The 12,187-nt window shown below is 52.9% G+C and overlaps 1 protein-coding gene across 1 annotated transcript in view; it reads left to right on the forward strand.

The window, feature by feature from the left end:
* Positions 1-10,203, forward strand: part of FAM20C (FAM20C golgi associated secretory pathway kinase) — a 56,961-nt gene extending 46,758 nt beyond the window's left edge. The window contains exons 6-10 of the mRNA XM_053556293.1: positions 5,888-6,068; positions 6,231-6,340; positions 6,607-6,688; positions 7,306-7,365; positions 8,503-10,203. Coding sequence (XP_053412268.1) covers positions 5,888-6,068; positions 6,231-6,340; positions 6,607-6,688; positions 7,306-7,365; positions 8,503-8,752 — 683 coding nt within the window. The 3' untranslated portion in view covers positions 8,753-10,203. The remainder of the gene's footprint in view (positions 1-5,887; positions 6,069-6,230; positions 6,341-6,606; positions 6,689-7,305; positions 7,366-8,502) is intronic.
* The last annotated feature ends 1,984 nt before the right edge of the window (positions 10,204-12,187 follow it).

A 12,187-nucleotide genomic window follows, 5' to 3' on the forward strand; every position in this document is an offset into this window, starting at 1 on the left:
CCCAGACTTAACAACACCCCGGCAGGATCCCTCTCACTTAGAGACTGGGCCAGGTGGCCTCCCCTTCCTCAATTCAGCAGCTGGGCGGTGGGTGCCCCTGGGTGGGCACAGAGTGTGCTGACTGTTAGGTAGAGACATACATGTCACCTGGGTGCTGATGTTCATAGAAACCTCCCAGACTCGACTGGCACGCCTCGGCACACACGTAGATACAGCAGATGTTTGCTTAATTACCTGCCCCAGTTGCTTTAAACCTGGCATTTGGGCCCCTCCAGTTGGTCCATCCCTCCTGCCTGAGCGCCTTCATCACACCAGGCCTGTGTCTAGCTATCACCGGGCCTGAGCTCCGGGAGCCCTTCACTCTGTCCTATACTTTTGTCACTTATATTCCCTTTTGAAGGTGCACATGTGGTTCCAGCAATGCCAGGCCAAGTGGAACAAGGTGACCCAAAGTCACCAGGGTGGGTCCCTCAGGAGTGATGCCGTTTGGGCTATGTGCTCACAACCCAGGAGGGACTCAGCCCCACTCTCCACCGACTCTGTCTAATTCACACAGATAAAATCCAATTGAGGTCCCTGATTAGCTGTGTCTTCAGATTTGCTGGCATATAAAAGCTCGACCTAAAAGCTCATTTTTTGTAGATATTTCAGGTGGATACATCATACTCTGCACTTTTTCTTAACTACATTCATAAATTTGTCAGAGCCAGGGCCTGTGAACCCACACTTAATTAGGCTCCATTTCATTACACAGAGCTCGCTGAGATCCTTTGTGTGGTTTCTTCCTTCCAGCGTCCGTTAGTAAGAGAAAAATAGGATAGAAATCTCCCAGAGGTGGGGAGAGCTCCTTGTGCCCGGCCTGGGATGACCAGAAACTGAGGGGCAGGAGGAGAGCCCCTGTGTGTTAGGTCTTTGGGATCCCCTGGTCAGTGGAGCCTGAGCCATCGGCAGTGCCTCCTGTGGCAGGCAATTTGTTTGGATGGCCTGAGCTTTAGGAAGGTCCAATCTGGGGTCCCAGAGCTTCCAGCTGGGGTCCCACAGACATATGATCCCCATGGGGGGTTAGAGGTCAACCCCAACTCCTCTCCCCCACCCTCAGCACCTCCACCATCCAGCCTCTGCCTCCTGCCCCACTGTCCACAACGACTGACCACCTGACAGTGACTACCATGGCTGAGCCCCACTGGCCGTGCAGGGTGCCAGGACACTTACTCATTTCTGTTAGTTTCTGTTGCAATTTCTATGGTGATTTATTGCATTCAGAGGATGACATCTCCTTCTCGGGTGCCTACACCCACCTTAGCAATCGCTAACACTCTTCTAGCTCAGACTCGATTCTCTGCATTTCTGACCAGGCCTGGTTTCTGGGTCTGTCAATTCAGGGCCAGGCTGAGAAGAGCCAAGATGCCCCTGGTACTGCCAAGAACATGCCCTGGGGGAGGCCATGCAGGCTGGATAGCGTTACATCATGCCAGGACAAATACATTCCCCCACAGGGCAGAGCCCGCACCCTCAGCATCCAGGGGTTGGGCAGGAGAGTGGCCCCTGCACCAGGCTCCATGGACCCAGGACCCGGCTCCCCAAAACCCCTCACAGCCAAGGCTCCTGCCAGGGGTGAACAGGGTTGGGGGAGAGCCCTGTTGGAAAGTCTTTCCTCGTGACAAGGAGGGAGCTGTGCTCTCAGTGCCCCCATCATCGTACCAGCTGGGGGCTTCTCTGCCACACTGGGAAGGATCCTGGTGACAGGACTGTGGAATCTTGAGTGCCCCCCAGGGTTTGCTGAGCACATCTCTGGGCTTCCGCCTCTAGCTCTAAGGTCAAGCCTGTGGGGCAGGTTGCATCTTCCTCTGGCTTCTGAGCTTTTATTGAGGTGAGGTTATACAGTGAAAGGCATGTGCTTTAAACACAGTTTGACAAGTGTTGATTGCTGTATCAGTACACCTGTGACACCATCACCACAGCCAGGACACACACGAGTTCTGTCCTTGGGGTCATTTTCTTTACCTATACTTTACACTCCGGGTGGCACATGGTACCCGCCCTTAGTGTCAGCTTCTCCAACTCAACATCGTGATCTTGAGATTCTTGTTGATGAGCATTGCTCAGGTGGGATTTGGTAACTTGCCCAAAATGAAGTGGAGGGGTGGGGTTCAAAAACTCAGGAAAGGGAAACCAAGAAGTTTCCGCACTGAATTTTCCTTCCTTTGACATTAGGGGCCTCCTGAGAGCAAAGACAGCAGCCTTGCATTTGGGCTGTCAGGAAGGAGCCACGAAAGGCTTCTGTGTTCCAGAATTTTCAGAACTGGTGTTTTAGGTGCATTTTGTAATAGTAAAAGATTGTGGATCCTTTTTTCCTATTTTGTTTTGTTTTTCTTGTAAACAAAAGACTGAGTTGACTATTAGTCTAAGCAGGTGAATCGAGACACCTCCATTTCCCATTTTGGTTGACATTTGGAATTTTTCCCAGGTGGGGCTGTTGGTCACAGGTATATCCCAAGAACTCCCAATGGCAAGGCCACTACACTAGCTGCTGCAGTTCATGTCATGCCTGAAATCTCTTTCCTTGTCCCTCTGATTAGCCATCTGCCAGCCTGACCCCTGCTTCTGGTGTCTGGCATCTTCCAAGCAGCTGCAGGCTGGTCCCTAGAGCACTAAGGTCTTCGGCCATGTGAATGAGACCAGCCAGGCTCAGGCCCAGCTCTACCAGCTGCATCTAAGCATAGAGTCCCTGATCCTGCTTCAGCCCAAGTCACCCACTGCCCTGCCAGCCTTTGGGAACATGTGGTTTTGTCTAGAGCTATAGGGTCACTGGAGCCAGCATTGATCATTTTAGAAAATGAGATCTGTTAGGGTTTATTTTTATCCTTTTAGCTTTGCTGTCACTTCTGGACCTACTGATATCACCATCACTACTTTACTGGAAAGCAGGGTGCATGTTGGAAGGCCAAGTCCACTATGCACAGCCCTCTGCTTTGGTAACCTGGATACCTGTCCTCTGGGTCAGGTGAGACAGAGAAGTACTCACTGACCAGTGAAGAGCTGAGAGCAGAGAAGGGGACCAGCAGTAGCTGTGACTAGGGCCACGGGTAGCAAAAGGGTGAGTGGCAGGGGCACAAGCAGTGCTTGGGCCAGCTACATCCTTGAGAGCTGCAGGCAGGCCTTTGTGGCAGAGGGTTGTGGATCCTTGTCCAGAGAGGGCATCTAGCTCCCAAGACCACACAGCCATGGGGAGGTGGCGCCATGGTCAGAGCCCTAGACAATGTTGTACAGTCATCACCCCTATCTAATCAAGAACATTTTCTTCACCCCCACAAGGACCCCTGGTCCTGTGGCACTCACTCCCAATCTCCCCTCCCCGAGCCGCTGGCAACACAAATCTACTTTCTTTCTGTCTCTCTGGCTGCACCTGCTCTGGACATTTCATACACGTGGAATCACACGTGATGTGGCCTTTACTATAGGGCTTCTTTCTATGAGCACAATGTCCACAAGGTTCATCCACGCTGTAGTGTGTGTCAGAGCTTCGTTCCTTTTTATGGTTGAAAAATATTCCATGGTGAGGAGATACCACATTTACTTTACCCACTCATCTGTTGGTAGACACTGGGTGCTTTCTCTTTTCTGGCTGTTGTGAGTAGTGCTGCCACAGCATTCAGGTACAAGTTTTTGTGTGGACACAGTTTTCAGTTCTTTTTGGTAGATTCCTAGCAGTGGGGTTTCTGGGTCTTCAGGTAGCTGTATGTTTTGTGTTTGGAGGAAACAAACTATTTTCCAAAACAGGTGCACCATTCTCCATTCTCACCTGCAGCACACGAGGTTCCTCTCCACATCCTCATCAGTGTTTGCTATGTTATCTGTTCTTTTAATAAAACCCCCTAGCAGGTGTGAGGTGCCTTCTCTTTGTGAATTTGATTTGGGTTTCCCTGATGACTGACGGTGTGTCAAGGGTCTTTTCGTGAGCTTTTCGGCCATTTATTTGTCTTTGAAATGTCTATTCAAGTCCTTTGTCCATTTATGCTTCAGCTACTTGTCTTTTTATGATTGAATTATAAGGATTCTTCATCTATTCTGAATGCTAGAGGTTCATCAGATATATGAGGTCTGAAAATTAAGTTTGGGAACTTGGCACTGTGTACGTAGGTTGGCAGCACTATACAAACAACTTGGTAAGGGTCTACAACCCTTGGTATATCAGCATCTCACAGCTGTGTTGGTGTTGACGTGGGGTGGTGTCTTGCTGTGTGGCGTTCATTATTTTTGCATATTTTTGTGTGCTGTTGTGAGAATGTCAGAGTTTGAATTAGAGCAATGACCAAACATTAAATTTCTTGTTAAACTTGGCAAGAGTGGAAGTAAAATCAGGGACGTGTTCGTCTACATTTAAGGGGATAATGCCATGAAGAAAACATCAGTGTACAAATGGATTAAACATTTTTCTGAGGGGAGAGTGTCATTGATGAACACTGATGAACTGAGGTCAGGGCAGCCAGTAATGAGCAGAACTAATGAGAACATTGCAAAACTTCATCAAATTGTGCATGAGAATCTTCAGTTGACTGTGAGAAGCATAGCAGACCAAGTAAACAGAGATAGAGAAACAGGAAACTAAACATCTTAACTAAACATCTTGGCATGAGAAAGGTACATAAAAACATGGTCCTATAGGAGCTCACCAATGAACAAAGCAAAGGAAAGTCAAAGTTTGCCAAGAGAAGCAAGACCAGGTTTGGGGCCATTTGATCACTGGTGATAGAACATGGGTGTACCAATATGATCCTGAAACAGAGTGTCAAAGTGCACAGCTAATTCTCCACGACCAAAATAGTTCCATCAGTCCAAATCAAGAGTTAAAATTATGTTGCAAACATTTTTTTGATATCAAAGCGATTATTCATTATGAATGTGTACCAAATGGAGAAATGGTTAATCAAGTTTACTATTTGGAGGTGCTGAAAAGGCTATGTGAAAAAAAGTTAGATGAAAATGACCTGAACTTTTTGCCAGCAACTCATGGCTCTTGCATCACAACAATGTACCAGCTCACACAGCACTGTCTGTGAGGGAGTTTTTAGCCAGTAAAGAAATAACTGTACTGGAACACCCTCCCTACTTACCTGATCTGGCCCCCAGTGGCTTTTTTCTTTACTCAAAGACAAATAAAATACTAAAAGGAAGACATTTTGATGATGTTCAAGACCTCAAGGTAATATGATGACAGCTCTAACAGTTCTGATAGCCATTCCAGAAAAAGAGTTCCAAAATTGCTTGGAAGGGTGGACTAGGCTCTGGTGTCAGTGCATAGTTCCCAAGGGGGAATACTTCAAAGGTGACTGTAGTGATATTTAGCAGTGATGTATGAAACACTTTTTCAGGAACTTAATTGTCAGAGCATGTATGACTTACATATGTTTTCCCCTAGTCTGTGGGCTGTCCCTTCATATTCTTTATATTATCATTTTTAAGCTATTGCACACTAACTCTAGAATTTCCATAGATTCCAATCCCTGAATTTTGGGGGTTAGTAGAAAAAGCAGGGCTCAGGCCCAGCTCTGCCTCCTTGTGGTGGTGTGACCCTGAGGGGTCTGCTATGCAGGGCTTCATCTTCTGTAACCCAGATTGGTGATGTTTGCTAAAATCAATGTGAGAGCTCTGAACAGGTCCTGACCTGAGAAGCACCAGGCAGAGCTCTGGGAAAGTGTGGGGACCACATGGCCCTGGGAGAGCATGAGGGTAGCAGGACCCAAGGAGAGCACATGCGGTGGGTACCACAGGGCCCTAGCAGAATGTGGGATGACATCAGCAAACAGGCCTGGCCTGACAGAAGATCTGGGGAGGGGCTTCCCTGAGTGGCCCCAGTGACCTGACTGACCAGCAGTCTGCCCCACAGCCAACAACATCTGCTTCTACGGGGAGTGTTCCTACTACTGCTCCACCGAGCACGCCCTGTGTGGGAAGCCAGACCAGATCGAGGGCTCGCTGGCGGCCTTCCTGCCTGACCTGTCCCTGGCCAAGAGGAAGACATGGCGGAACCCCTGGCGGCGCTCCTACCATAAGCGCAAGAAGGCCGAGTGAGTGTGGGGACCATGGGGGCCCCAGGAGGGCCAGGCTCTGTCCCTCTGCAGTGGGGGACAGGGATGGGAGAGAATCAGCAGCGGCCACAGCAGGAAGGTGGCAGAGAAGGTGCAGGTGCTACGCTGCCTGGTGCAAGGGCCTCACGCAGCTCCTTGCAGGTGGGAAGTGGACCCAGACTACTGTGAGGAAGTGAAGCAGACGCCTCCCTATGACACCAGCCACCGCGTCCTGGACATCATGGACATGACCATTTTTGACTTCCTCATGGGTATGTCCTGTGGCCACGCTGGCCACCCATCAAGTACAAGGCGCAAGGGTTCCCATGGACCTGCAGGGACCAGGTGACACACCGGGCTCTTCAGTGAAAATGCTGCCTGGCTGTCCCAGCATGGTCCTGTGTTCCCAGGCAAAAGGGTGGGGTTACTGCTTTTATGGTGTTAGAACAGCCCAGAGGTCGTGTTTTGGGAAGAAGGGAAGACACTGCTTTTCAGAGAGCTGAGGCCTCTTGAGCTGCAACCCTGCTTGTCTCCACAGGAAACATGGACCGCCACCACTATGAGACATTTGAGAAGTTTGGGAATGAGACATTCATCATCCACTTGGACAATGGAAGGGGGTGAGTGTTCTTGCTCTTGCAGACCCAGTGAGGGGCTGGCCACTACCTTGTCCAGAAGTAGGAGGAACAGGCCTTGGCAGGGACGGGCATGCACAGCTCCAGAGGACCCTCTCCATGTGAGATGCAGGCAGGGCCACCCAGGAATGGAGCTTCACAGTAACCCTGGGGAAACTGAGGCCTGGAGAAGCTGCTGGCTCAGAAGAACAGGACTGAGCTGGGCAGATGGTGTCTCTACCTGCACATGGGACTTGGAACCTGATAGCCATGGACAAATGTCCTCCCTGCCCTTGCCTGCAGCCACTTCTAGCAGTCCTGGGCTGCATCCTGAGAGCCTGATGGTCCCAATTAACAAAGCAGACAAGCAAGTAAACCAGGCAGGAGGATATCCATGCAGGGCTCAGATGCCTAAGAACTGTCGGCTTCAGGCACCTGGACAGTTTATGCCTAGGCCACCTTGTGGCCCGCTTAAGAGAGGCTTTTATGCTGTCTGGACACAACTGCCTAGAACCCTTCCTTTGTATGTTTTGCCTCAGAAAAGTGATCAGAACCCCACATCTAGGGCTGGGCTGGGTATGCTGGTTGGCCGCACCCTTCTGACTCTGCTTTTGTCTTGGCAGGTTTGGGAAGTACTCACACGACGAGCTGTCCATCCTGGTGCCCTTGCAGCAGTGCTGCAGGTACAGCCCTCTGGGCCCTGCCCCGGCCCCCAGCCTCCGCCCCGCCAACCAGTTCCTGCCCCGCCCCAGCTATCACACCAAGAGAAGAAAGGCGCCTTCACCTCTTTTATGAGGTTCATGTGCCCCAGTCCATCCCAGTCTCCAGGACAGTCATGTCTGTCCATGTGCAGGGAAGACACCCAAAGATCCTGCCCTCCTAGCATAGCCACCAGACTCTGCACCCCGCTGCCTTCTGAAGGGCTCCCTGACCCAGCTTCCCCCCGTTGGGCTGGGGACACAGGGTTGCAGGACTCTTGGTTTGTGATCTCTAAGGAGACACCTGCCAGACAGAAAACCAGGCTAGGGACAGTCTCCTAGGTGAACAGGAATCATCCTCACTCCTTCTGCTGGCCCCTTGGGGTGGTACATAGGCCTCCTGTTCCCTGCAGAGCAGCACTCTAATCCCTCATGCAGGCAAGAGGCAGGGCCCAAGTAGGCCCCACAGCTCTGTGTGTCTCTGTCTATCTCCCCATCTCTCCCTCCCTCCCTGTCTACCTCAGTCTTTCTATCTCCCCCTCTCTTCCCTCCTGCCCTGTCTCCCCCTCTCTTCCTCCCTGTCTCCCCCCTGCTCCCCCTCATCTCACCCCTCCTCCCCCTCTCCTCCTCCCCATCTCCTCCTCCCTGTCTCCTCTTTCCCCTCTTCTCCTCCCCATCTCCTTCCTCCTCCCCATCTCCCCCCTCCTCCCCTTCTCCCCCTCTCCTCCTCCCCATATCTTCCTCCCCTCTCCTCCTCTCCCCTCCTCCCCATCTACCCCTCCCCATCTCCCCCTCTCCTCCTCCCTATCCCCCTCCTCCTCTTCTTCTCCCCTCCTCCTCCCTGTCTCCCCCTCCTCCCCATCTCCTCCTCCCCGTCTACCCCTCCTCCTCCCTGTCTCCCCCTTCCCCTCCATCTACCCCTCTCCTCCTCCCCATCTCCTCCTCTCCTCCTCCGCGTCTCCCCCTCTCCTCCTCCCCATCTCCCCCTCTCCTCCTCCCTGTCTGCCCCTCCCTCTCTCCTCCTGCCCCTCTCCCCCTCTCCTCCCCCCGACCTCCCCCTCTTCTCCTCCTTCTTTCCCTCTCATTTCCGATGGCCACGCATCTTCCCTCTCTCCTCCTCAGGATCAGGAAGTCTACCTACCTGCGTCTACAGCTGCTGGCCCGGGAGGAGTATAAGCTGAGCCTGCTCATGGCAGAGTCTCTGCAGAAGGACAGGGTGGCGCCCGTCCTATACCGGCTGCACTTGGAGGCTCTGGACCGGCGGCTGCGTGTTGTGCTACAGGCCATCCGGGACTGCATCGAGAGGGATGGACTCCGCAGTGTGGTAGAGGATGATCTGGACACCGAACACAGAGTCTCTTCTGCAAGGTAGTGACCCACCGCTGCCACTCTGCCTGCCTGGACAAGATGAGGAGGGAGCCAGGGCTCAGGGGACCCCATGTACCACATCGTGAATTCAGTGAATTCAGAGACTGGACAGACAAATAGTCCCCAGGTTGTGAACTGCGGCCCCGGAAGGCTGAGTTTGTTCCACTGAGGGTCTGATGGGACTTGTGTTAGTTTTTGAGCCCAGAAAATGTTGGGAAGGAAATACTGTCTGTGTTCACCCGACAGAGGCAGCTGTGGTGGGGGTGCTCTGTCCTATTTATAGGGAAAAGAAGCCTTCCTTTACTGTTTTGTATTATAAAGGTGGATATGAGTATAAACAGGCATACACACAGACACAGATCACCTACCCAGCTAACAGGAGGGCTGTCCTCCCCTCTCGGACACATCTAGCCATTAGTGCTTTCACATTCTGACCTGATTTGAAATAAAGACGACTCTTCTCCATCCCAGAGCACTCAGAGGGCTGGAGGGTCTTGTCTGCAGGTGGGAGGTGGCTCCTAAGGGACATTAGGCCTGTGTGTTGTGGCCAAATCCACAAATGTGGGTTTCAGATGATGTAATGGCCAGTTATTCTACTCATCTGTTGCAACCAGCAGCCTCTGACTTCCCTTTGGACAGTGGTGTAATCACGTCACACAGGGTCCACAGCGCATTGAATAGTAGGTTTGCCTCTACAGCATTTTTGTGGAATAGTTTGCAATGTGGTAAATGTGCAATAAAGATATGGCAAGTGTGTGTTGGCCGCACTGGGGCGGGGCCCTCAGACCCTGGCACTTGGCTGCCTGCCCACCCACCCTCTGCAAGAGCAAGTCCTGGCACCAGATGTACCCAGGCCCCTGGCTTCCAGCTGCCCGTGGTGGCTGGAGCCCGAGGCCTGCTGGGGCCATGGAGGGAGCATCCCCCTGAGCCCTGGTGAGCAGGCTGAACAGGCCTGAGCTCTCCAGGCCTCATAGGGTGCCCAGCAGGAACCAAGCAGGGGGCAGCAGGGGCTCCAAGGAGAGCTTGTGGCTGTGGACATACCGCAGACCTCAGTATTCTAGAAGCACAAGAGTCCCTGGGGTCAGAGTGCTGGAGTCACAGCCCCATGGTCATCGGGTCCACGTCGTCCCCCTGTGATCACTTTGTGTGCACCAGGCCCCCTGCAAAACAATCCGTGTAAATCATTACTGGTCTCTAAAGCAAAACAAGGTCAATTTGATTTCCTTCATTTTACAGATGGGCAAAGTCACTCAGCCTGTAAGTCAGTTTAGGTTCCTGGAATGGCAAGCTAGTGGGAGAAACGCCATCAGCCAAACAGGGTGCAGAGGCCCCACCTTGACCCTAGCCCCCAGGGTTAACTAAGTTCAGGATGAGGCATGCTTCCTGCACAACCAAACCTAAGGAGATTGTCAGACTAGGACAAATCACGAAAGGAAATAAACAGGCAATGTGATAGAGTGTTCCTCGAAGGCTATCTCTAGTGGCTCTGTCTCTGTACAGGGCCCGAGTTCTCGGGGGCTGGCTTGGCTCACTGGGTGGCCAGGGCCCCCTTCCCGCCACCTCCCAGCCGAACTGGCTTCACACACATCCCAGAACTGCTGGCACACTTGCTCCACCTCTCCCAACTCTCCTCCCCAAGGGCTCCCCCCCTTCACCCTTTCTTGCCAGGGAAGGGCTAGAGAGAATGGGGGTCAGGCATGCAAGGGGCTTTAGTCTCCATCACCCCCAACACTGAGAGCGAGACGGAAGCAGGGCCGAGTTCAAGGGCTGTGTTCAAGCCCAGGGTGGTGCAGAGGAGCTGTTGGCCTGAGTGTATCAGAGGGACCCTGGAGCCCCTGTCTTAGGCTGCCACCTGAGCAATGTCACACAGCCCAGGAGCTCCTAGAAATCAGACTCAGGGAGCTCATCCATAATGCCCCACCTGCTTTCCAAGACCCTTCATTCTTCACCTATCCTTCAAGGTAGATACATTGTGCACCAGTTATGTGCCAGGCTGGGGCGCAGAGGTGACCCAGACAAGGCTCTGTCTTCATTACACCAGCACAATAGATAGAAATTAATCACAAACACGACCACTGCCTACGGCAGGCTGTCCGGGGATAGAGGACACCCAGATGGACACTGTGTGCAGGGCAGTGAGAGAGGTACATAGGCCTCCCCAAATCCCACTATGACTGTGAGTGGAGGTGACTGAGGTAAACCAAGGTCACTGGGGTGACCCCAGTCCCATGTGGCCAGGGTTCTCATAGACTGGCAATTGCCCACAGACACACAGGAGGACAACCACATGACATAGGCAGAGACACCACTTGCCCTGCTACCCCGATCTCACACCTAGCCTCCAGGTCAGAGGGAGGCTTGTGCTGGCCAACCCTCGTATGTGGAGCTCTGGGGCACCCCCGCTGACCAGCATGGGAGGCTCTGAGGGGTGTTTCTCAAAGCCTGAAGCACAAGGAGCCACTGGGATGCTGTGAGCTGGGGTGGTGAGGAGAAGGGGGAAGCACCAGGTCCTCAATGAGACCCTCAGGCCTTGGGAAGGCAAGACCTTGGGTGCCTTTAATTGGGCAGGGATGTCATTAAATTAATGAAAAAGCAAATATTCTCTGATATTCTCTGGGATTGAACTGATTGAGGTTTGGTGCAGGGAGAGCAGCAGTGGACGACTGTCTGCTACCTCCCCAGCCCAGACAGCAGCAGCAAATTGTGGGGGGAAGCCAGCAGGGTGAGCCCAGGTGGGGAGAGGAGAACCACATGACTCCCAGAATTGCCTGGACCATTCGAGGGGCTCCCCATTGTGAGGAGGGTCAGTGGCAGGGCCAAGCCTGCAGTGTGGCCAACTGGTGTCTGTCGCACCTGTTTGGTGTCAGGTGTAATGGGGTGACTGACAGAGGCATCTGGAGGGCTCAGCACAGAGCCAGAGCACAAAGCCATAGGAGGACCAGCCCATGTGGCAGGGAAAGGGGGTCCACTGTACGCAGAGTCCAGCTCACCACAACACCTGAGGCCAGATGGAGGGTGAACCTGAAAAGAAAAGAGATGGCCAGAAGCCAGGGAAGCCCAGGGGCAATCAGAGGTGACTAATCGTGCAGACCACGTGTTTCCCTCCTGTCAATCACAGGAGGAGGGACAGGTAAGAGCCATTGCACGTGCAGGCTCCAGCAACATGGTGCCATGAAAAGAAGCAGCCTGAAGATGTAAACAAAGGCAGAGCCCTGGGGACCCCAGGGACTTCTGAGGACCCTGGGAAGCCCTGGGAATTTGGGGAAGCTGAGGATCCACACTAAGGGAGGAGTCCTGAGAACATTGATGCTGGAGTATCGAGGACCCTGGAGAGCCCTGGGGCCCTGAGGATGTGCATCCTGGCAGGAGCCAGCCCCTTGGAAGAAGCAGGGAGCTAACTGAGGGGGAGGGCTGGAGGGCTGGGGGGTTAATGCCCAGG

This window comes from Nycticebus coucang, chromosome 12, assembly GCF_027406575.1.
Source record: "Nycticebus coucang isolate mNycCou1 chromosome 12, mNycCou1.pri, whole genome shotgun sequence".
In the NCBI taxonomy this organism is placed as follows: Eukaryota; Metazoa; Chordata; class Mammalia; order Primates; family Lorisidae; genus Nycticebus; species Nycticebus coucang.